The sequence below is a fragment of the Oncorhynchus tshawytscha genome, linkage group LG06 (genome assembly GCF_018296145.1).
Source record: "Oncorhynchus tshawytscha isolate Ot180627B linkage group LG06, Otsh_v2.0, whole genome shotgun sequence".
Classification (NCBI taxonomy): Eukaryota; Metazoa; Chordata; class Actinopteri; order Salmoniformes; family Salmonidae; genus Oncorhynchus; species Oncorhynchus tshawytscha.
Window position 1 is genome coordinate 1,164,207 of NC_056434.1, and position 25,795 is coordinate 1,190,001.

A 25,795-nucleotide genomic window follows, 5' to 3' on the forward strand; every position below is an offset into this window, starting at 1 on the left:
CACCTGTGAAACGTATTGTGTCTGTGAAACGTATTGTGTCTACCACCTGTGAAACGAAAACGTATTGTGTCTACCACCTGTGAAACGTACGTATTGTGTCTACCACCTGTGAAACGTATTGTGTCTGTGAAACGTATTGTGTCTGTGAAACGTATTGTGTCTGTGAAACGTATTGTCTACCGTGTGAAACGTATTGTCTACCACCTGTGAAACGTATTGTGTCTACCACCTGTGAAACGTATTGTGTCTGTGAAACTGTGAAACGTTTGTGTCTGTGAAACGTATTGTCTACCACCTGTGAAACGTATTGTGTCTGAAACGTATTGTGTCCACCTGTGAAACGTGAAACGTGTCTACCACCTGTGAAAACGTATTGTGTCTGTGTGAAACGTATTGTGTCTGTGAAACGTATTGTGTCTACCACCTGTGAAACGTATTGTCTGTGAAACGTATTGTGTCTACCACCTGTGAAACGTATTGTGTCTACCACCTGTGAAACGTATTGTGTCTACCACCTGTGAAAAACGTATTGTGTCTACTGTGAAACGTATTGTGTCTACCACCTGTGAAACGTATTGTGTCTACCACCTGTGAAACGTATTGTGTCTGTGAAACGTATTGTGTCTACCACCTGTGAAACGTATTGTGTCTGAAACGTGTTGTGTCTACCACCTGTGAAACGTATTGTGTCTGTGAAACGTATTGTGTCTGTGAAACGTATTGTGTCTGTGTGAAACGTATTGTGTCTGTGAAACGTATTGTGTCACCTGTGAAACGTATTGTGTCTGTGAAACGTATTGTGTCTACCACCTGTGAAACGTATTGTGTCTACCACCTGTGAAACGTATTGTGTCTACCACCTGTGAAACGTATTGTGTCTGTGAAACGTATTGTGTCTGTGAAACGTATTGTGTCTGTGAAACGTATTGTGTCTGTGAAACGTATTGTGTCTAAACCACCTGTGAAACGTATTGTGTCTGTGAAACGTATTGTGTCTACCACCTGTGAAACGTATTGTGTCTGTGAAACGTATTGTGTCTGTGAAACGTATTGTGTCTACCACCTGTGAAACGTATTGTGTCTACCACCTGTGAAACGTATTGTGTCTGTGAAACGTATTGTGTCTACCACCTGTGAAACGTATTGTGTCTGTGAAACGTAAACGTATGTGTCTACCACCTGTGAAACGTATTGTGTCTGTGAAACGTATTGTGTCTGTGAAACGTGAAACGTATTGTGTCTGTGAAACGTATTGTGTCTGTGAAACGTATTGTGTCTACCACCTGTGAAACGTATTGTGTCTGTGAAACGTATTGTGTCTACCACCTGTGAAACGTATTGTGTCTACCACCTGTGAAACGTATTGTGTCTACCACCTGTGAAACGTATTGTGTCTGTGAAACGTCTGTCTGAAACGTATTGTGTCTACCACCTGTGAAACGTATTGTGTCTGTGAAACGTATTGTGTCTACCACCTGTGAAACGTATTGTGTCTACCACCTGTGAAACGTATTGTGTCTACCACCTGTGAAACGTATTGTGTCTACCACCTGTGAAACGTATTGTGTCTGTGTGAAACGTATTGTGTCTACCACCTGTGAAACGTATTGTGTCTACCACCTGTGAAACGTATTGTGTCTACCACCTGTGAAACGTATTGTGTCTGTGAAACGTATTGTGTCTGTGAAACGTATTGTGTCTACCACCTGTGAAACGTATTGTGTCTGTGAAACACCTGTGAAACGTATTGTGTCTACCACCTGTGAAACGTATTGTGTCTACCACCTGTGAAACGTATTGTGTCTGTGAAACGTATTGTGTCTGTGAAACGTATTGTGTCTGTGAAACGTATTGTGTCTACCACCTGTGAAACGTATTGTGTCTGTGAAACGTATTGTGTCTGTGAAACGTATTGTGTCTGTGAAACGTATTGTGTCACCTGTGAAACGTATTGTGTCTGTGAAACACCTGTGAAACGTATTGTGTCTGTGAAACGTATTGTGTCTGTGAAACGTATTGTGTCTGTGAAACGTATTGTGTCTGAAACGTATTGTGTCTACCGCCTGTGAAACATATTGTCTACCACCTGTGAAACGTATTGTGTCTACCACCTGTGAAACGTATTGTGTCTGTGAAACGTATTGTGTCTACCACCTGTGAAACGTATTGTCTACCACCTGTGAAACGCATTGTGTCTGAAACGTATTGTGTCTACCACCTGTGAAACGTATTGTGTCTACCACCTGTGAAACGTATTGTGTCTACCACCTGTGAAACGTATTGTGTCTGTGAAACGTATTGTGTCTACCACCTGTGAAACGTATTGTGTCTGTGAAACGTATTGTGTCTACCACCTGTGAAACGTATTGTGTCTGTGAAACGTATTGTGTCTACCACCTGTGAAACGTATTGTGTCTACCACCTGTGAAACGTATTGTGTCTACCACCTGTGAAACGTATTGTGTCTGTGAAACGTATTGTGTCTACCACCTGTGAAACGTATTGTGTCTACCACCTGTGAAACGTATTGTGTCTGTGAAACGTGTTGTGTCTACCACCTGTGAAACGTATTGTGTCCTGTGAAACGTATTGTGTCTGTGAAACGTATTGTGTCTACCACCTGTGAAACGTATTGTGTCTATTGTGTCCACCACCTGTGAAACGTATTGTGTCTGTGAAACGTATTGTGTCTGTGAAACGTATTGTGTCTACCACCTGTGAAACGTATTGTGTCTGTGAAACGTATTGTGTCTACCACCTGTGAAACGTATTGTCTGAAACGTATTGTGTCTACCGCCTGTGAAACATATTGTCTACCACCTGTGAAACGTATTGTGTCTACCACCTGTGAAACGTATTGTGTCTGAAACGTATTGTGTCTACCGCCTGTGAAACGTATTGTGTCTACCGCCTGTGAAACGTATTGTGTCTGTGAAACGTATTGTGTCTACCACCTGTGAAACGTATTGTGTCTGTGAAACGTATTGTGTCTGTGAAACGTATTGTGTCTGTGAAACGTCTATTGTGTCTGTGAAACGTATTGTGTCTGTGAAACGTATTGTGTCTACCACCTGTGAAACGTATTGTGTCTGTGAAACGTACCTGTGAAACGTATTGTGTCTGTGAAACGTATTGTGTCTACCACCTGTGAAACGTATTGTCTACCACCTGTGAAACGTATTGTGTCTACCACCTGTGAAACGTATTGTCTCTGTGAAAACGTATTGTGTCTACCACCTGTGAAACGTATTGTCTACCACCTGTGAAACGTATTGTGTCTACCACCTGTGAAACGTATTGTGTCTACCACCTGTGAAACGTATTGTGTCTACCACCTGTGAAACGTATTGTGTCTACCACCTGTGAAACGTATTGTGTCTGTGAAACGTATTGTGTCTACCACCTGTGAAACGTGTCTGTGAAACGTTGTGTCTGTGAAACGTATTGTGTCTACCACCTGTGAAACGTATTGTGTCTACCACCTGTGAAACGTATTGTGTCTACACCTGTGAAACGTATTGTGTCTACCACCTGTGAAACGTATTGTGTCTACCACCTGTGAAACGTATTGTGTCTGTGAAACGTATTGTGTCTACCACCTGTGAAACGTATTGTGTCTGTGAAACGTATTGTGTCTACCACCTGTGAAACGTATTGTGTCTACCACCTGTGAAACGTATTGTGTCTGTGAAACGTATACCACCTGTGAAACGTATTGTGTCTGTGAAACGTATTGTGTCTACCACCTGTGAAACGTATTGTGTCTACCACCTGTGAAACGTATTGTGTCTACCACCTGTGAAACGTATTGTGTCTACCACCTGTGAAACGTATTGTGTCTACCACCTGTGAAACGTATTGTGTCTGTGAAACGTATTGTGTCTGTGAAAAACGTATTGTGTCTGTGAAACGTATTGTCTGTGAAACGTACCTGTGTCTGTGAAACGTATTGTGTCTACCACCTGTGAAACGTATTGTGTCTAAACACCTGTGAAACGTATTGTGTCTACCACCTGTGAAACGTAAACGTTGTGTCCACCTGTGAAACGTGAAACGTTGTGTCTGTGAAACGTATTGTGTCTGTGAAACGTATTGTGTCTGTGAAACGTATTGTGTCTGTGAAACGTATTGTGTCTGTGAAACGTATTGTGTCTACCACCTGTGAAACGTATTGTGTCTACCACCTGTGAAACGTATTGTGTCTGTGAAACGTATTGTGTCTACCACCTGTGAAACGTGTGTCTGTGAAACGTATTGTGTCTGTGAAACGTATTGTGTCTGTGAAACGTATTGTGTCTACCACCTGTGAAACGTGTGTCTGTGAACGTATTGTGTCTACCACCTGTGAAACGTATTGTGTCTACCACCTGTGAAACGTATTGTGTCTACCACCTGTGAAACGTATTGTGTCTGTGTGAAACGTATTGTGTCTACTGTGAAACGTATTGTGTCTGTGAAACGTATTGTGTCTACCACCTGTGAAACGTATTGTGTCTGTGAAACGTATTGTGTCTACCACCTGTGAAACGTATTGTGTCTAAACGTACCTACCACCTGTGAAACGTATTGTGTCTAAACCACCTGTGAAACGTATTGTGTACCACCTGTGAAACGTATTGTGTCTGTGAAACGTATTGTGTGTGAAACGTGAAACGTATTGTGTCTACCACCTGTGAAACGTATTGTGTCTACCACCTGTGAAACGTATTGTGTCTACCACCTGTGAAACGTATTGTGTCTACCACCTGTGAAACGTATTGTGTCTGTGAAACGTATTGTGTCTGTGAAACGTATTGTGTCTGTGAAACGTATTGTGTCTGTGTGAAACGTATTGTGTCTGTGAAACGTATTGTGTCTGTGAAACGTATTGTGTCTGTGAAACGTATTGTGTCTGTGAAACGTATTGTGTCTACCACCTGTGAAACGTATTGTCTACCACCTGTGAAACGTATTGTGTCGTGTGAAACGTATTGTGTCTGTGAAACGTATTGTGTCTGTGAAACGTATTGTGTCTACCACCTGTGAAACGTATTGTGTCTGTGAAACGTATTGTGTCTGTGAAACGTATTGTGTCTGTGAAACGTATTGTGTCTACCACCTGTGAAACGTATTGTGTCTGTGAAACGTATTGTGTCTGTGAAACGTATTGTGTCCACCTGTGAAACGTATTGTGTCTACGTATCTGTGAAACGTATTGTGTCTGTGAAAACGTATTGTGTCTACCACCTGTGAAACGTATTGTGTCTGTGAAACGTATTGTGTCTGTGAAACACCTGTGAAACGTATTGTGTCTGTGAAACGTATTGTGTCTGTGAAACGTATTGTGTCTGTGAAACGTATTGTGTCTGTGAAACGTCCACCTGTGAAACGTATTGTGTCTGTGAAACGTATTGTGTCTGTGAAACGTATTGTGTCTGTGAAACGTATTGTGTCTACCACCTGTGAAACGTATTGTGTCTACCACCTGTGAAACGTATTGTGTCTACCACCTGTGAAACGTACGTGTCTGTGTGTCTGTGAAACGTATTGTGTCTGTGAAACGTATTGTGTCTGTGAAACGTACCACCTGTGAAACGTTTGTGTCTGTGAAACGTATTGTGTCTACCACCTGTGAAACGTATTGTGTCTACCACCTGTGAAACGTGAAACGTTGTGTCTGTGAAACGTATTGTGTCTGTGAAACGTATTGTGTCTGTGAAACGTATTGTGTCTGTGAAACACCTGTCTGAAACGTATTGTGTCTACCACCTGTGAAACGTATTGTGTCTGTGAAACGTATTGTGTCACCACCTGTGAAACGTATTGTCTCTGTGAAACGTATTGTGTCTACCACCTGTGAAACGTATTGTGTCTACCACCTGTGAAACGTATTGTGTCTACCACCTGTGAAACGTATTGTGTCTGTGAAACGTATTGTGTCTACCACCTGTGAAACGTATTGTGTCTACCACCTGTGAAACGTATTGTGTCTGTGAAACGTATTGTGTCTACCACCTGTGAAACGTATTGTGTCTGTGAAACACCTGTGAAACGTATTGTGTCTACCACCTGTGAAACGTATTGTGTCTGTGAAACGTGTCTATTGTGTCTGAAACGTGAAACGTATTGTGTCTACCACCTGTGAAACGTATTGTGTCTACCACCTGTGAAACGTATTGTGTCTACCACCTGTGAAACGTATTGTGTCTGTGAAACGTATTGTGTCTGTGACCACCTGTGAAACGTATTGTGTCTGTGAAACGTTGTGTCTACCACCTGTGAAACGTATTGTGTCTACCACCTGTGAAACGTATTGTGTCTACCACCTGTGAAACGTATTGTGTCTGTGAAACGTATTGTGTCTGTGAAACGTATTGTGTCTGTGAAACGTATTGTGTCTGTGAAACGTATTGTGTCTGTGAAACGTATTGTGTCTGTGAAACGTATTGTGTCTGTGAAACGTATTGTGTCTACCACCTGTGAAACGTATTGTGTCTACCACCTGTGAAACGTATTGTGTCTACCACCTGTGAAACGTATTGTGTCTACCACCTGTGAAACGTATTGTGTCTGTGAAACGTATTGTGTCTACCACCTGTGAAACGTATTGTGTCTACCACCTGTGAAACGTATTGTGTCTACCACCTGTGAAACGTATTGTGTCTGTGAAACGTATTGTGTCTGTGAAACGTATTGTGTCTGTGAAACGTATTGTGTCTGTGAAACGTATTGTGTCTACCACCTGTGAAACGTATTGTGTCTGTGAAACGTATTGTGTCTACCACCTGTGACCTGTGAAACGTATTGTGTCTACCACCTGTGAAACGTATTGTGTCTACCACCTGTGAAACGTATTGTGTCTGTGAAACGTATTGTGTCTACCACCTGTGAAACGTATTGTGTCTACCACCTGTGAAACGTATTGTGTCTGTGAAACGTATTGTGTCTGTGAAACGTCTGTGAAACGTATTGTGTCTGTGAAAAACGTATTGTGTCTACCACCTGTGAAACGTATTGTGTCTACCACCTGTGAAACGTATTGTGTCTGTGAAACGTATTGTGTCTGTGAAACGTATTGTCTGTGAAACGTATTGTGTCTGTGAAACGTATTGTGTCTGTGAAACGTATTGTGTCTACCACCTGTGAAACGTATTGTGTCTGTGAAACGTATTGTGTCTGTGAAACGTATTGTGTCTGTGAAACGTATTGTGTCTACCACCTGTGAAACGTATTGTGTCTGTGAAACGTATTGTGTCTGTGAAACGTATTGTGTCTGTGAAACGTATTGTGTCTGTGAAACGTATTGTGTCTGTGAAACGTATTGTGTCTACCACCTGTGAAACGTATTGTGTCCTGTGAAACGTATTGTGTCGTGAAACGTTGTGTCTGTGAAACGTATTGTGTCTGTGAAACGTAAACGTTGTGTCTGTGAAACGTATTGTGTCTGTGAAACGTATTGTGTCTGTGAAACGTATTGTGTCTGTGAAACGTATTGTGTCTGTGAAACGTATTGTGTCTGTGAAACGTATTATGTCTGTGAAACGTATTGTGTCTGTGAAACGTATTGTGTCTGTGAAACGTATTGTGTCTACCACCTGTGAAACGTATTGCCTGTGAAACGTATTGCCTGTGAAACGTATTGTGTCTGTGAAACGTATTGTGTCTGTGAAACGTATTGTGTCTGTGAAACGTATTGTGTCTACCACCTGTGAAACGTATTGTGTCTGTGAAACGTATTGTGTCTGTGAAAACGTATTGTGTCTGTGAAACGTATTGTGTCTGTGAAACGTAAAACGTATTGTGTCTACCACCTGTGAAACGTATTGTGTCTACCACCTGTGAAACGTATTGTGTCTACCACCTGTGAAACGTATTGTGTCTGTGAAACGTATTGTGTCTGTGAAACGTATTGTGTCTGTGAAACGTATTGTGTCTGTGAAACGTATTGTGTCTGTGAAACGTATTGTGTCTGTGAAACGTATTGTGTCTGTGAAACGTATTGTGTCTGTGAAACGTATTGTGTCTGTGAAACGTATTGTGTCTACCACCTGTGAAACAGGATATTTGATGGATGAAAGTGTTTACTGAAAGTTGTGTGTCCTGTTTCTTTGTTTCAGGTCTATTGTAGCCTATCAGCCGGCTGGAGCCAGCACACACACCTTCGATGCCACAGCCTTCTTCAAGTCAGTGGGGGTTTTCCTGGGCATCTTCAGTGGATCCTTCGCCATGGGAGCCATCACTGGAGTGGTCACTGCCCTCATATCCTTCTACTGAAACATCACTACACAACATGGGGATCTAGTAACTAAAATCACTGACAAATGGTGCTGCTTGTTATGATGTTGGGTGGAAAGAGTCATGTTTGAGCTAGTCTGAAGTGGTCACTGCCCTCATCCTTACCTGAAAGATTACCACAACTTGTTTTTGTTTACATTTCTAAAAGATAACTTTATTAACAGCGTATCCAGTACACTGGCAATAGTGTATTGTAGTGTCCCCTGAAGCAATGGCAATAGTGTTTGTGAAATGTTCTGATTCTCTAACTCTCTCTACGTGACCAAGTTCACCAAGCTGCACTGTTTCCCTCTGCTGGAGACGGCCCTCTTCTTCCTCATGTCCTGGAGCACCTTCCTATTGGCCGAGGCCTGCGGGTTCACAGGTCAGGACCGGGTTGGAGGGGTTAAGAGGGGCTCTGTTTGCATCCCAAATGGCACCTTATTCCCTATAAAGTGCATATGGCTCAGTGCACTACTTTTGACCAATGTGGGGAATAGGGTGCTGTTTGGGAAGTATACACAGTATGGTCAGCACACTGGCTGCAGTAAATGTTTTCCAGATTCTGCTAAAGAAAGAGCAGAGCACAGAGAAAAACAATAGGAGGATTATGATGCTGCGCAGCTAGGCCTAGCAGGCCACTGCTCCACTATCACACATCTACAATACAACGTGTGTAGAGAGTGCATGTCTTGTGTGTACATTACCAGTCAAAAGTTTGGACACACCTACTCATTCAAGGGTTTTTCTTTATTTTTAACAGTGTAGAATAATAGTGAAGACATCAAAACTATGAAATGACACATATGGAATCATGTAATAACCCCCAAAAAGTGTTAAATAAAATTCAAATATATATTTTACATTTGAGATTCTTCAAATAGCCACCTTTTGCCTTTGACAGCTTTGTACACTCTTAGGTTGGCTATTTGAGCCAGTAAAGGGGCTTTACTATTCACTAGAATGACTTTTGCTTCCCTCCAGGCCTGAGGGCGCACACTCTCTAGAAGGATTAGCTTGAAGATGTGGCAAATATCATCTGCTATTATTCCATCCAGATTGTCAGACCCTGGTGTCTTGTCATTGTTAATTGACAACAATAATTCTTTCACCTTTTCCACACTGACTTTACAGAATTGACAATTATAATGCTTGTCTTCCATAATTGATCAGTTATACTTGGATGTGTACTGTCAGCATTTGTTGCTGGCATGTCATGCCTAATGTAACGGTTTTGAGTTGTTTTTTTAGGGTAGGTTGTGCCGACCAGAAAAAATATAGATTTGTCCTTTTGGTTTGAGGGATTGAGTCCCGTCTGGTTCGTCAAGTCTACACCAATACAAAGGAATCATGCAGAACTCAGTATGGACGTACAATTTTCATAAACCCTGAACACATTGGAAATAACTTGAAATCAACTCTTTTTGTGCTGGTTGTATTCCCAGAATAAATTAAAAAATACACGCAATAATGTCACAACACAATGAACTCTGGTTCCTCAAGAAAAGTCCCGTACCTCAGGCCTAAAAAGAGTCCAGCCCATTAAATGAGTTCAGTGAACCCAAGTGACCATAGTCACGCAATTGTCCTTCCATAAAGTGATGTGTAAAAACCGGTCTCATTCATACACTCAGAATGCAATAAATTTCTGTTCCACACACAATGGAGTATCAGAAATCTTCAGCTACAACTGAACACATAAACCAACACGGTATAAATCACACCAAAACAAAGGAAATACCGAATGCCAAAAAAATGATAGTCAGTCAGAACTTCCAATCTGCCAACAGATCTCCAGCCGAGGAAGGCCACGGAGAACAGTGGAGACTAATGTAGATCAGCAACGATAGACTGGTTGATCCTGCGACACGGCTACAGTACACACTTTTAAATACAACAAAACAAATTGGGTTTGAACAAGCTTCTAAGCTGAAGGTTGAACACTTCCTCTCTTGCACAACCCACTTTTGCGCCGCTGATGCTGAGGCTGTCTATTTGGGAATTATAGGGGAAGCGGCCCATTGGCAGGAGAAGCACTGAGACGGTTTAGACAAATTCAGGGCCGTCACACTAAGTTTGCTAATCTTGCCAATGAAAAAATCATTTAAGTAATTGCCAATATCACTGGTGAATGAGACATCTGATTCAATGAATGATGGAGCTGAGTTTGCCTTTTTGCCCAAAATGTAGTTTAAGGTGCTCCAAATCTTTTAACTATCAATCTTTGTCATTTATCTTTGTTTCATAGTTTTAGTTTATGCTTTTTATTCAGTTTAGTAACATGATTTCTCAATTTGCAATACATTTGCCAATCGGTTATGCAGCCAGACTTATTTGCAATTCAATGCCTTTTGCCTTATCCCTCTCAACCGTAATTACCATAATATTTTTAATTCTTTATCAATCCACGGGGATTTAACATATTTTACTCATTTTGTTAATGGCTGCATACTTATTACTTATAAGTAACTGGAATAAGCCATTTGTGTTCCCAATTGCACCCTATTTCCTAGATAGTGCACTATCCATATGGCACCCTGTTCCATTTATAGTGCACTACTTTTGGCCAGAGAGGTCCACATGGGAAGCAGACTGTATCCTCAGGTGTGTTAGCTGTGTTATGCTTAGGCTGTTCTATCTCTGTGTGTTCTGTCCCAGGTGTCGTGGCAGTGCTATTCTGTGGGATCACTCAGGCCCACTACACATACAACAACCTGTCTGAGGAGTCCACCAAGCGCACCAAGCAGGTAACACCCTACATACTACACACTAACACTCTAGCCCTAAACCTTACCACTAACCCTCTCCAGCCCCTCTCCTCTCCTGGTTGTCATGCTAGCTGTAAAGGGTTCAATCTGGAGCAAAAACGGTGCTATCCAGGAGCACAGGACATCAATAAGCTGCTCCCAAACATTTTAAACCAGCATCAGGAAATGTAGTCTATCATAGTTCATGTGGGATTCAATGACATTGTGAAGGACAGCTCAGAACAGTTGAAGATTGATTTTAAAGAACTGATTGGGTCTCTACTTGACACCAACAAACGCCCCATAATATCTGTCCCTCTGCCCTCCTAAATTGTGGCATTGAAGGTTTCATCAGACTTTTAAATCAAATCAAATGTATTTATAAAGCCCTTCTTACATCCGCTGATATCTCAAAGTGCTGTACAGAAACCCAGCCTAAAACCCCAAACAGCAAGCAATGCAGGTGTAGAAGCACGGTGGCTAGGAAAAACTCCCTAGAAAGGCCAAAACCTAGGAAGAAACCTAGAGACGAACCAGGCTATGTGGGGTGGCCAGTCCTCTTCTGGCTGTGCTGGGTGGAGATTATAACAGAACATGGCCAAGATGTTCAAATGTTCATAGATGACCAGCATGGTCAAATAATAATAATCACAGTGGTTGTAGAGGGTGCAGCAAGTCAGCACCTCAGGAGTAAATTTCAGTTGGCTTTTCATAGCCGATCATTAAGAGTATCTCTACCGCTCCTGCTGTCTCTAGAGAGTTGAAAACAGCAGGTCTGGGACAGGTAGCACATCCGGTGAACAGGTCAGGGTTCCATAGCCGTAGGCAGAACAGTTGAAACTGGAGCAGCAGCACGACCAGGTGGACTGGGGACAGCAAGGAGTCATCAGGCCAGGTAGTCCTGGGGCATGGTCCTAGTGCTCAGGTCCTCCGAGAGAGAAGGAGAGAGAGCATACTTAAATTCACACAGGACACCAGATAAGACAGGAGAAGTACTCCAAATATAGCAGACTGACCCTAGCCCCTCGAGAGACAAACTTCTGCAGCGTAAACACTGGAGGCTGAGACAGGAGGGGTCAGGAGACACTGTGGCCCCATCCGATGATACCCCTGGACAGGGCCAAACAGGCAGGATATAACCCCACCCACTTTGCCAAAGCGCAGCCCCCACACCACTAGAGGGATATCTTCAACCACCAACCTACCATGCTGAGACGAGGCCGAGTATAGCCCACAAAGATCTCCGCCACGGCACAACCCAAGTTTTTTTTTATCCCTCCATAACAAAACTATTGCAGCTCTGTGGGTTTAACATTTATTGACAATATTGATACCTTCTGGAAACAGCTTGTTTTATAAAGAGGATGGGATCCACCCAGATCACTTGGGTTCCTGGATCCTTTCATAGATGGTCCAATAAGCTGTAAAGGGCCAACTGCACTGGGACAGATGGTCCAATAAGCTGTAAAGGGCCAACTGCACTGGGACAGATGGTCCAATAAGCTGTAAAGAGCCAACTGCACTGGGACAGATGGTCCAATAAGCTGTAAAGAGCCAACTACACTGGGGACAGATGGTCCAATAAGCTGTAAAGAGCCAACTACACTGGGGACAGATGGTCCAATAAGCTGTAAAGAGCCAACTGCACTGGGGACAGATGGTCCAATAAGCTGTAAAGAGCCAACTGCACTGGGGACAGATGGTCCAATAAGCTGTAAAGAGCCAACTGCACTGGGGACAGATGGTCCAATAAGCTGTAAAGAGCCAACTGCACTGGGGACAGATGGTCCAATAAGCTGTAAAGAGCCAACTGCACTGGGGACAGATGGTCCAATAGGCTGTAAAGAGCCAACTGCACTGGGACAGATGGTCCAATAAGCTGTAAAGGGCCAACTGCACTGGGACAGATGGTCCAATAAGCTGTAAAGGGCCAACTGCACTGGGACAGATGGTCCAATTAGCTGTAAAGAGCCAACTACACTGGGGACAGATGGTCCAATAAGCTGTAAAGAGCCAACTACACTGGGGACAGATGGTCCAATAAGCTGTAAAGAGCCAACTGCACTGGGGACAGATGGTCCAATAAGCTGTAAAGGTTAGCCAACTGCACTGGGGACAGATGGTCCAATAAGCTGTAAAGAGCCAACTGCACTGGGGACAGATGGTCCAATAAGCTGTAAAGAGCCAACTGCACTGGGGACAGATGGTCCAATAAGCTGTAAAGAGCCAACTGCACTGGGACAGATGGTCCAATAAGCTGTAAAGAGCCAACTGCACTGGGGACAGATGGTCCAATAAGCTGTAAAGAGCCAACTGCACTGGGACAGATGGTCCAATAAGCTGTAAAGAGCCAACTGCACTGGGACAGATGGTCCAATAAGCTGTTAAAGGCCACTCAGACTGGGGACTCCATCCCCAAGTTGTGAAAAACTTCTTCTGCTCTAAGCCTCGTACTGCCCATCGTCCGAGTGAGGGGCAAAAAGTGTGTTAACCCACGCAAGGCTGCCGGCCTAGACGGCATCCCCAGCCGTGTCCTCAGAGGATGCAATGACCAGCTGGCTGGAGTGTTTACGGATAAATTCAATCTCTCCCTATCCCAGTCTGCTGTCCCCACATGCTTCAAGATGTCCACCATTGAACTAAATGACTATTGCCCTGTAGCACTCACTTCTGTAATTATGAAGTGCTTTGAGAGACAAGTCAAGGATCATATAACTTCCCCCCTACCTGACACCCTAGACCCACTTCAATTTGCTTACCGCCCCAATAGATCCACAGATGATGCAATCGCCACGATTACGATTAGTACGATTACTAAGATGGCGCCGGAGAAGAAGACTTATGTTTACGTGTTCCCAGACTGGAATATGTTCCGGGATTCCTCTGATGGCGTTGAGGAGTACATCACATCAGTCATTGGCTTCATTAATGAGTGCATCCATGATGTGTTCCCCATAGTGACCGTACGTACAGTTGAAGTCGGAAGATTACATACACTTAGGTTGGAGTCATTAAAACTAGTTTTTCAACCACTCCACAAATGTCTTAACAAACTATACTTTTGGCAGTTGTGTCATGCACAAAGTAGATGTCCTAAGTCATTTTTCCAACAATTGTTTACAGACAGATTATTTCACTTATAATTCACTGTATCACAATTCCAGTGATATCAGAAGTTTACATACACTACGTTGACTGTGCCTTTAAACAGCTTGGATAATTCCAGAAAATGATGGCTTTAGAAGCTTCTGATAGGCTAATTGATATCATTTGAGTCAATTGGAGCTGTACCAGTGGATGTATTTCAAGGACTACCTTCAAACTCAGTGCCCATTTGCTTGACATCATGGGAAAATCAAAAGAAATCAGCCAAGACCTCAGAAAATTAATTGTAGACCTCCACAAGTCTGGTTCATCCTTGGGGGCAATTTCCAAACGCCTGAAGGTACCACGTTCATCTGTACAAACAATAGTACGCAAGTATAAACACCATGGGACCACGCAGCCGTCATAACGCTCAGGAAGGAGATGCGTTCTGTCTCCTAGAGATGAACATACTTTGGTGCAAAAAGTACAAATCAATCCCAGAACAACAGAAAAGGACCCTGTGAAGATGCTGGAGGAAACTGGTACAAAAGTATCTATATCCACAGTAAAACAAGTCCTAAATTGACATAACCTGAAAGGCCGCTCAACAAGGAAGAAGCCACTGCTTCAAAACCGCCATAAAAAAGCCAGACTACGATTTGCAACTGAATGTGAGGACAAAGGTCATACTTTTTTGGAGAAATGTGCTCTGGTCTGATGAAACAAAAATAGAACTGTTTGGCCATAATGACCATCGTTATGTTTGGAGGAAAAAGGGGGAGGCTTGCAAGTCGAAGAACACCATCCCAACCGTGAAGCACGGGGGTGGCAGCAGCATGTTGTGGGGGTGCTTTGCTGCAGGAGGGATTGGTGCACTTCACAGAATGGATGGCATCATGAGGCAGGAAAATGATGTGGATATATTGAAGCAACATCTCAAGACATCAGTCAGGAAGTTAAAGCTTGGTCGCAAATGGGTCTTCCAAATGGACAATGACCCCAAGTATACTTCCAAAGTTGTGGCAAATGACTTAAGGACAACAAAGTCAAGGTATTGGAGTGGCCATAACAAAGCCCTGACCTCAATCCTATAGAACATTTGTGGGGGCAGAACTGAAAAAGCATGTGCGAGCAAGGAGGCCTACAAACCTGACTCTGTTACACCAGCTCTGTCAGGAGCAAAATTCATCCAACTTATTTTGGGAAGCATTTGGAAGGCTACCCAAAATGTTTGACCCATGTTAACCAATTTAAAAGGCAATGCTACAAAATACCAATTGAGTGTATGTTAACTTCTGACCCACTGGGAATGTGATGAAAGAAATAAAAGTTGAAATAAATCATTCTCTCTACTATTATTCTGACATTTCACATTCTTAAAATAAAGTGGTGATCCTAACTGACCAAAGACAGGGAATTTTTACTAGGATTAAATGTCAGGAATTGTGAAACACCTTAGCCAAATACATTTAAACTCAGTTTATGTAAACTTCCGTCTTCAACTGTGTATATATATATACTGTGTTGTATTTTAGTCTCTGCCGCTCCGACGTTGTTCGTCCAAATATTTATATATTCTTAATTCTTTACTTTAGATTTGTGTCTTTTGTTAGATATTACCTGTTAGATATTACTGCACTGTTGGAGCAAGAAACACAAGCATTTCGATACACACGCAATAACATCTGCTGAACACGTGTATGTGACCAATAACATCTGCTAACCATGTGTATGTGACCAATAACATCTGCTAACCATGTGACCAATAACATCTGCTGAACACGTGTCCTGGGCACCTCCCTGCAAGGGGAGGCCCCTTTCTCATCAACAGTTATCACATTGGATTGTGGATGATATAATATTGGCCTATAACAGCAAGGGGTTATAAGCAGGGCTCACTCCATGGCTACATCTTAGGCAATGTTCAAGGGCATCTCCTTGCAGGAGATTTGCGATGCGGCTTGTTTAGCATCCTCTCATACATTTGAGGTCCAACTGACCAGACGTCCCTGTACCTTCATTGGCACGTCCTCAGTGTCGGGGCCTCTGAGGGTTGATACGTTTGGACTGTCTGGCTTCGGAGGGCCTCTGGCCATACCCCACTGTGAGATTGTCTAAACTAATAATTGAAAGATAACTTAAGGTTTCTTGCTTAACCCTGGTTCTCTGATATTATGAGTGACCCATCTTACCACATTCACCTACTCACAAGAGTGTGAGGAAGTTCTATGTTTCTGTTTGCTAGGCCTGGTTTTAACTGACTGACTGGCATCCTTTTAAAGCTACCTGGTTGAGGAGAAACCTCAGAATATAAAAGGGATTAAACATAAAGATTAGCCTTCTCAGCTTTGTTGACTTGGATGTGTGTGTGAGTATGTAATGAATTAATCTCTCTGCGTTTCAGCTGTTTGAGGTCCTTCACTTCCTAGCAGAGAACTTCATCTTCTCCTACATGGGCCTGGCTCTGTTCACCTTCCAGAACCATGTATTCAGCCCCATCTTCATCGCCGGGGCCTTCGTATCCTTTAACCCTGAACAGTGACTACTCTATAACTCCAGCACCTCCTCCCTGCTGCTTCCACACGGTCAGTCTAGGTAACAGTGACCTCCCTGCTGCTTCCATACGGTCAGTCTAGGTAACAGTGACCTCCCTGCTGCTTCCACACGGTCAGTCTAGGTAACAGTGACCTCCCTGCTGCTTCCAAAATCAAATCAAATCAAATTTTATTTGTCACATACACATGGTTAGCAGATGTTAATGAGAGTGTAGCGAAATGCTTGTGCTTCTAGTTCCGACAATGCAGTAATAACCAACAAGTAATCTAACTAACAATTCCAAAACTACTGTCTTATACACAGTGTAAGAGGATAAAGAATATGTACATAAGGATATATGAATGAGTGATGGTACAGAGCAGCATAGGCAAGATACAGTAGATGGTATCGAGTACAGTATATACATATGAGATGAGTATGTAAACAAAGTGGCATAGTTAAAATGGCTAGTGATACATGTATTACATAAGGATACAGTCGATGATATAGAGTACAGTATATACGTATGCATATGAGATGAATAATGTAGGGTAAGTAACATTATATAAGGTAGCATTGTTTAAAGTGGCTAGTGATATATTTACATCATTTCCCATCAATTCCCATGATTAAAGTGGCTGGAGTAGAGTCAGTGTCATTGACAGTGTGTTGGCAGTAGCCACTCAATGTTAGTGGTGGCTGTTTAACAGTCTGATGGCCTTGAGATAGAAGCTGTTTTTCAGTCTCTCGGTCCCAGCTTTGATGCACCTGTACTGACCTCGCCTTCTGGATGATAGCGAGGTGAACAGGCAGTGGCTCGGGTGGTTGATGTCCTTGATGATCTTTATGGCCTTCCTGTAACATCGGGTGGTGTAGGTGTCCTGGAGGGCAGGTAGTTTGCCCCCGGTGATGCGTTGTGCAGACCTCACTACCCTCTGGAGAGCCTTACGGTTGTGGGCGGAGCAGTTGCCGTACCAGGCGGTGATACAGCCCGCCAGGATGCTCTCGATTGTGCATCTGTAGAAGTTTGTGAGTGCTTTTGGTGCTTTTGGTGACAACACGGTCAGTCTAGGTAACAGTGACCTCCCTGCTGCTTCCATACGGTCAGTCTAGGTAACAGTGACCTCCCTGCTGCTTCCACACGGTCAGTCTAGGTAACAGTGACCTCCCTGCTGCTTCCATACGGTCAGTCTAGGTAACAGTGACCTCCCTGCTGCTTCCATACGGTCAGTCTAGGTAACAGTGACCTCCCTGCTGCTTCCACACGGTCAGTCTAGGTAACAGTGACCTCCCTGCTGCTTCCACACGGTCAGTCTAGGTAACAGTGACCTCCCTGCTGCTTCCACACGGTCAGTCTAGGTAACAGTGACCTCCCTGCTGCTTCCACACACTCAGTCTAGGTAACAGTGACCTCCCTGCTGCTTCCACACGGTCAGTCTAGGTAACAGTGACCTCCCTGCTGCTTCCATACGGTCAGTCTAGGTAACAGTGACCTCCCTGCTGCTTCCACACGGTCAGTCTAGGTAACAGTGACCTCCCTGCTGCTTCCACACACTCAGTCTAGGTAACAGTGACCTCCCTGCTGCTTCCACACGGTCAGTCTAGGTAACAGTGACCTCCCTGCTGCTTCCATACGGTCAGTCTAGGTAACAGTGACCTCCCTGCTGCTTCCACACGGTCAGTCTAGGTAACAGTGACCTCCCTGCTGCTTCCACACGGTCAGTCTAGGTAACAGTGACCTCCCTGCTGCTTCCACACGGTCAGTCTAGGTAAACATAAACAGAGAGCTACTTTACAGACAGCGCTGAAGCAAATACTGCAATAGCCAGATATTGTGGAAGTATCAGGGAAGCTTTGATCAGTTATACTGTTTGTTGTCCAAGACTGTTTACATTGATACACTTCTCAGACAACCAGTATAACTGCTCCTCAAAGCTTCCCTGATACTTCCACAATATCTGGCTATTGCAGTATTTGCTTAATGCGTTGATACATTTCCATTGTTTCTGTTTGGGTCAAAATGGGAGAATTGGACGAGGTGTATGGCGTCTCATCCCTGTGGGCACATGGGAGAATTGGATGAGGTGTATGGCGTCTCATCCCTGTGGGCACATGGGAGAATTGGACGAGGTTTCCCATCCCTGTGGGCACATGGGAGAAGTAGACGAGGTGTCTCATCCAAGTGGGCACATGGGAGAAGTAGACGAGGTGTCTCATCCCTGTGGGCACATGGGAGAATTGGACGAGGTGTCTCATCCCTGTGGGCACATGGGAGAATTGGACGAGGTGTCTCATCCCTGTGGGCACATGGGAGAATTGGACGAGGTTTCCCATCCCTGTGGGCACATGGGAGAATTGGACGAGGTTTCCCATCCCTGTGGGCACATGGGAGAAGTAGACGAGGTGTCTCATCCAAGTGGGCACATGGGAGAAGTAGACGAGGTGTCTCATCCCTGTGGGCACATGGGAGAATTGGACGAGGTGTCTCATCCCTGTGGGCACATGGGAGAATTGGACGAGGTGTCTCATCCCTGTGGGCACATGGGAGAATTGGACGAGGTGTCTCATCCCTGTGGGCACATGGGAGAATTGGACGAGGTGTCTCATCCCTGTGGGCACATGGGAGAATTGGACGAGGTGTCTCATCCCTGTGGGCACATGGGAGAATTGGACGAGGTGTCTCATCCCTGTGGGCACATGGGAGAATTGGACGAGGTGTCCCATCCCTGTGGGCACATGGGAGAATTGGACGAGGTGTCCCATCCCTGTGGGCACATGGGAGAATTGGACGAGGTGTCTCATCCCTGTGGGCACATGGGAGAATTGGGTTAGAGGTGTCTCATCCCTGTGGGCACATGGGAGAATTGGACGAGGTGTCTCATCCCTGTGGGCACATGGGAGAATTGGACGAGGTGTATGGCGTCTCATCCCTGTGGGCACATGGGAGAATTGGATGAGGTGTATGGCGTCTCATCTCTGTGGGCACATGGGAGAATTGGACGAGGTTTCCCATCCCTGTGGGCACATGGGAGAAGTAGACGAGGTGTCCCATCCCTGTGGGCACATGGGAGAATGGGACGAGGTGTCCCATCCCTGTGGGCACATGGGAGAACGGGACGAGGTGTCCCATCCCTGTGGGCACAAGGGAGAACGGGACGAGGTGTCCCATCCCTGTGGGCACATGGGAGAACGGGACGAGGTGTCCCATCCCTGTGGGCACATGGGAGAACGGGACGAGGTGTATCATCCCTGTGGGCACATGGGAGAATGGGACGAGGTGTACGGCGTCTCATCCCTGCGTGTGTCGTCTCTTCCATAAGGCAACATACCCAGAAGCAAGTGGCATCTACATAGGGTTTGAGTTTGAATGAAACCAGTTAATTTAGTAAATGTAGCCTGAAGACATAGACCGAATACCTGCTTCTTATGTAAAAATAGTACTAGTTAGCTTGTCCACTATAACAACAGGTTCAAGCGTAACCAGATAAACTTGCTTTGAAGATTAAACTACTTTCAACGAGCAGTAACCCTGTGTCGCTGTCGCTAGAGTAGTGACTTCAACTAGCTTTGGTTGCCATCTAGTGGAAAGGAATGGTCACTACACTGGACAGCTAGTTGGCAGAGTAGTGACTTCAACTAGCTTTGGCTGCCATCTAGTGGAATGGGCAGCTAGTTGGCAGAGTCAAAGTAGACTTTAATAATATATGCCATTTAGCAGACGCCTTCATCCAAAGCGACCTGGCTACATGGTAGTGGAAACAGACCATAGAAACATGATTATAAAATACATAGTCAATTACAGAGTTAAGGTGTTTTTCCAAGTTGGTCCAGGAAAGAGAAAGTCGAAACAGCAGGTCTGGGACAAGGTAGCAAGTCAGTTTAAACAGGTTAAATAAAAAATAAAAATCTGTGGGAAAACAATTACACCCATTCATAAAGGGAATCAGAGTGGATCTTTAAATTCGCTGTTGAATGGCCTGCTCCTTCTCCATTTCCGCTCCCCCAAACTGACCGTCACTCTTTCTCTCTGAGCACTCAGGAGAGTCTGCTGGGATGGCCAGATAGAAGCTACACAAATCATTATAGACTTCCCAGTGGTACAACGGTCAACGATGCTGTGTAGGAGCTCAGACCGGAAACACCATGTCTTATCCTCCTTGATGGGTTTCACCACAAATGCCCTGGCAGCCTTGGAGAACTCCTGGCAGCCTTGGAGAACTCCTGGCAGCCTTGGAGAACTCCTGGCAGCCTTGGAGAACAGCCTGCTGTCGGTCTCTCCTGTGTTGTAGCCTGCTGTCGGTCTCTCCTGTGTTGTAGCCTGTTGTCTGTCTCTCCTGTGTTGTAGCCTGCTGTCGGTCTCTCCTGTGTTGTAGCCTGCTGTCGGTCTCTCCTGTGTTGTAGCCTGTTGTCTGTCTCTCCTGTGTTGTAGCCTGCTGTCGGTCTCTCCTGTGTTGTAGCCTGCTGTGGTCTCTCCTGTGTTGTAGCCTGTTGTCTGTCTCTCCTGTGTTGTAGCCTGCTGTCGGTCTCTCCTGTGTTGTAGCCTGCTGTCGGTCTCTCCTGTGTTGTAGCCTGCTGTCGGTCTCTCCTGTGTTGTAGCCTGCTGTCGGTCTCTCCTGTGTTGTAGCCTGCTGTCTGTCTCTCCTGTGTTGTAGCCTGCTGTCGGTCTCTCCTGTGTTGTAGCCTGCTGTCGGTCTCTCCTGTGTTGTAGCCTGCTGTCGGTCTCTCCTGTGTTGTAGCCTGGTGTCGGTCTCTCCTGTGTTGTAGCCTGCTGTCTGTCTCTCCTGTGTTGTAGCCTGCTGTCGGTCTCTCCTGTGTTGTAGCCTGCTGTCGGTCTCTCCTGTGTTGTAGCCTGCTGTCGGTCTCTCCTGTGTTGTAGCCTGCTGTCGGTCTCTCCTGTGTTGTAGCCTGCTGTCGGTCTCTCCTGTGTTGTAGCCTGCTGTCGGTCTCTCCTGTGTTGTAGCCTGCTGTCGGTCTCTCCTGTGTTGTAGCCTGCTGTCGGTCTCTCCTGTGTTGTAGCCTGCTGTCGGTCTCTCCTGTGTTGTAGCCTGCTGTCGGTCTCTCCTGTGTTGTAGCCTGCTGTCGGTCTCTCCTGTGTTGTAGCCTGCTGTCGGTCTCTCCTGTGTTGTAGCCTGCTGTCGGTCTCTCCTGTGTTGTAGCCTGCTGTCGGTCTCTCCTGTGTTGTAGCCTGCTGTCGGTCTCTCCTGTGTTGTAGCCTGCTGTCGGTCTCTCCTGTGTTGTAGCCTGCTGTCGGTCTCTCCTGTGTTGTAGCCTGCTGTCGGTCTCTCCTGTGTTGTAGCCTGCTGTCGGTCTCTCCTGTGTTGTAGCCTGCTGTCGGTCTCTCCTGTGTTGTAGCCTGCTGTCGGTCTCTCCTGTGTTGTAGCCTGCTGTCGGTCTCTCCTGTGTTGTAGCCTGCTGTCGGTCTCTCCTGTGTTGTAGCCTGCTGTCGGTCTCTCCTGTGTTGTAGCCTGCTGTCGGTCTCTCCTGTGTTGTAGCCTGCTGTCGGTCTCTCCTGTGTTGTAGCCTGCTGTCGGTCTCTCCTGTGTTGTAGCCTGCTGTCGGTCTCTCCTGTGTTGTAGCCTGCTGTCGGTCTCTCCTGTGTTGTAGCCTGCTGTCGGTCTCTCCTGTGTTGTAGCCTGCTGTCGGTCTCTCCTGTGTTGTAGCCTGCTGTCGGTCTCTCCTGTGTTGTAGCCTGCTGTCTCTCTCCTGTGTTGTAGCCTGCTGTCGGTCTCTCCTGTGTTGTAGCCTGCTGTCGGTCTCTCCTGTGTTGTAGCCTGCTGTCGGTCTCTCCTGTGTTGTAGCCTGCTGTCGGTCTCTCCTGTGTTGTAGCCTGCTGTCTCTCCTGTGTCTCTCCTGTGTTGTAGCCTGCTGTCGGTCTCTCCTGTGTTGTAGCCTGCTGTCGGTCTCTCCTGTGTTGTAGCCTGCTGTCGGTCTCTCCTGTGTTGTAGCCTGCTGTCGGTCTCTCCTGTGTTGCAGCCTGATGTCATCTCTACACACGACTCCTGTATCACTGACTGGAATCATCATAATCAGTTCTGATTTTACTATAAAATATATGACAGTACCTCTGGCTTTCCGATGGCCACCAGCTGTTTCCTCACACCTTTGGCAATGGGTCACAGGTCACTGCTCATGAGCAGCCAGTAAGGAAGACCGCTGATGGCACCAACAGATTCCCTGCTAACAACCTTCCCACTTCCTCCTGTGGCCCACAACACACTGTCTCCTTGGTGATGGCAAAACCATTTATTTTCAGGGTTGAACTGATGACACCTGCTCGACATCCAGGCTCATGGCAGACATTGAACAACTCCTTCAGCTTGCTATCAAAGACTACGCGTTTAGAATTTTACACATTCTCTTCGATAATATATCTTGGCTAAGACTGTGATGATTGATTCTGATCTCTCAGGTTCTTACAGCGAGTTCTGGTCTTCACTGATCTCTCTCTCCGTCATCCCCATCTGTGGTGTAGTTCTGGTCTTCACTGATCACTCTCCGTCAGCTCCATCTGCGGTGTAGTTCTGTTCTTCACTGATCTCTCCCTCTCTCCATCAGCTTCATCTGTGGTGTAGTTCTGGTCTTCACTGATCTCTCTCTCCGTCAGCTCCATCTGTGGTGTAGTTCTGGTCTTCACTGATCTCTCTCTCCGTCAGCTCCATCTGTGGTGTAGTTCTGGTCTTCACTGATCTCTCTCTCCGTCAGCTCCATCTGTGGAGGATATGAGCAGGACTCCGTTGTATACTGATGGTCGTGAGATCAATCTGGCTGGGCCCCGAGCTCTTTAGTGAGGGTCCCAGTGGATCTCTTTAGTGATGGTCCCAGTGGATCTCTTTAGTGAGGGTCCCGGTGGATCTCTAGTGAGGGTCCCGGTGGAGCTTTAGTGAGGGTCCCGGTGGAGCTTTAGTGAGGGTCCCGGTAAACCTCTTTAGTGAGGGTCCCGGTAAACCTCTTTAGTGAGGGTCCCGGTAAACCTCTTTAGTGAGGGTCCCGGTAAACCTCTTTAGTGAGGGTCCCGGTAAACCTCTTTAGTGAGGGTCCCGGTAAACCTCTTTAGTGAGGGTCCCGGTAAACCTCTTTAGTGAGGGTCCCGGTAAACCTCTTTAGTGAGGGTCCCGGTAAACCTCTTTAGTGAGGGTCCCGGTGGACCTCGTTAGTGAGGGACCCGGTGGACCTCTTTAGTGAGGGACCCGGTGGACCTCTTCTCCATGCAGCACAGTAACACTCTGGCACCCAGGGGTCCGTTTTGAATGCTGTACTAACCGTTCTTTCCTGTTGGTAAATAATTAAGGCATCTATTAGGCAATAGGTATTTTCAAGAATCCCTATATATTGTCCAGTTTATATCCAAAATGGCCTCCGGGATGACAGATTGTGTCTTGAAATAACATGGGATATGCTTGTACCTCCTCTGCCTCCTGAACATTCTCCCCAGGGATGAAGATGCCTGGAAACAAACAGACGATTTGTTAAAACAACTGAACCCAAATATATAAGTTGGCGTTAAGAAGCTACCTGTCTTGTATGTTTTGTCAACACACACACAGCAAATACAGGGACATTTATTTTTTCCAGTAAAACACATGTCAACAAAATGTATTACAGAGTGACTACCTAGTAACAGGGCTACAGAGAGACTACCTAGTAACAGGGCTACAGAGAGACTACCTAGTAACAGGGCTACAGAGTGACTACCTAGTAACAGGGCTACAGAGTGACTACCTAGTAACAGGGCTACAGAGAGACTACCTAGTAACAGGGCTACAGAGAGACTACCTAGTAACAGGGCTACAGAGTGACTACCTAGTAACAGGGCTACAGAGTGACTACCTAGTAACAGGGCTACAGAGTGACTATATTGAGTTTCTATTTCCCAAATTAACGCAAAGAATATCAGAATATCGATTTTAAAACAGCCGCTAATTAACCAGTTTCCTCTACCAATCTCGTTCTGAACGTCGTATAGCCCGTGAATCTGCACAGACCCGGGTCTCACCAATGAGTTCCACACCAATCTTAGTTGAATATTTATTTACTAAAAAGCTAAAATGATGATAAAAGATACACATAGACAAAACACATTATAGGCTATTGATTAGAACTTAGTATAACAGGCCAACACACTATGGTGTGTGTTACCCACAATGGGGATTTCAAAAGAGAGAGAAAAAAGAAAGTACACGAGAAATATACATTTGGGTGAATTTGTCAGCTATGCTATTCTAACCCTAGCCTTGCCCCAAACTGCCACTCTTATGGGTCAGAATATAATGATGTAATTACGTGGGGGGTGATCTCCCGGGATTCTCTGCGTGGACCGTTCCTCTGTTCGATGACGCACTTCTCCTGCACACCTCCCTGCTCGTCCTCCCGGTGTCCTTTTTTGGCTTAGGAGTCAGTTCCCTCACCCCTTTCTCTGGAATGGGTCTTGTGAGGACAGACAGCTCTGGAGCTCACAGCATAGGAATGAAACCCTTTAGATACCACGATTCGATGGGAGATGGAGGCTGGGTGGTTCGACTTGAATTCACCCGTTTAGACACAGCTACTCATCCGTAGCTTGGGTAGAAAAGGATTTCTTTGTCTTCTGCATTCTGGGTTTGTTGACTTTTTTAGACCCTGCTGCAGCTGGGGTCACGTAGTCCTCCTGTAAATTTTATACTCACAGGTTTTATACCCTCGGGTCAGAAGTGGGCGTAACCGCCTTTAGGGCAATTCTCTGGGCGTACCAAGTTAATGAGGCAAGGTCCAGATTTGACTCAAATCCAATTTTAGACAACTAACTTAACATTTCATCTTCCCCAAAACATTCTCTTTGATTTGGATATTTTCCATACAATGTATAAATATCAAACATATACTAGGAAAACCCTTCACATTACAATGTTTTCGTAATAACGTCATCTATTAACCTTTAATAACAGAACAAAAATGACATACATTTTCATATTCCATCTATCGTCATGACCACCATTGTGGCTGACAAAAACCATTGTTCCAAAGTCCCTTTAGTTCATGTTTAATGTTCTGAGGCTGGTTCTCCATAGTAACAGGACAAAGGAATTTGTCTGTGGCCTAAGATTTACATCTTCAGACCCCTAGATCTCTCCTCCTCTGTTGGCTTTGAGAGATAGTCTGTAGGGTTGTGGTCTCCTGTAACCTGACCTGATCAGGAC

General features: G+C 45.2%; 1 protein-coding gene across 1 annotated transcript in view; it reads left to right on the plus strand.

The window, feature by feature from the left end:
- The window catches only part of slc9a7 (solute carrier family 9 member 7), a 95,386-nt gene that overhangs the window by 21,485 nt on the left and 48,106 nt on the right, over positions 1–25,795 (plus strand). Inside the window, exons 7-10 of the mRNA XM_024422874.2 lie at positions 8,097–8,238; positions 8,533–8,638; positions 10,912–11,000; positions 16,492–16,605. Of these exons, the coding sequence (XP_024278642.2) occupies positions 8,097–8,238; positions 8,533–8,638; positions 10,912–11,000; positions 16,492–16,605 (451 nt within the window). The remainder of the gene's footprint in view (positions 1–8,096; positions 8,239–8,532; positions 8,639–10,911; positions 11,001–16,491; positions 16,606–25,795) is intronic.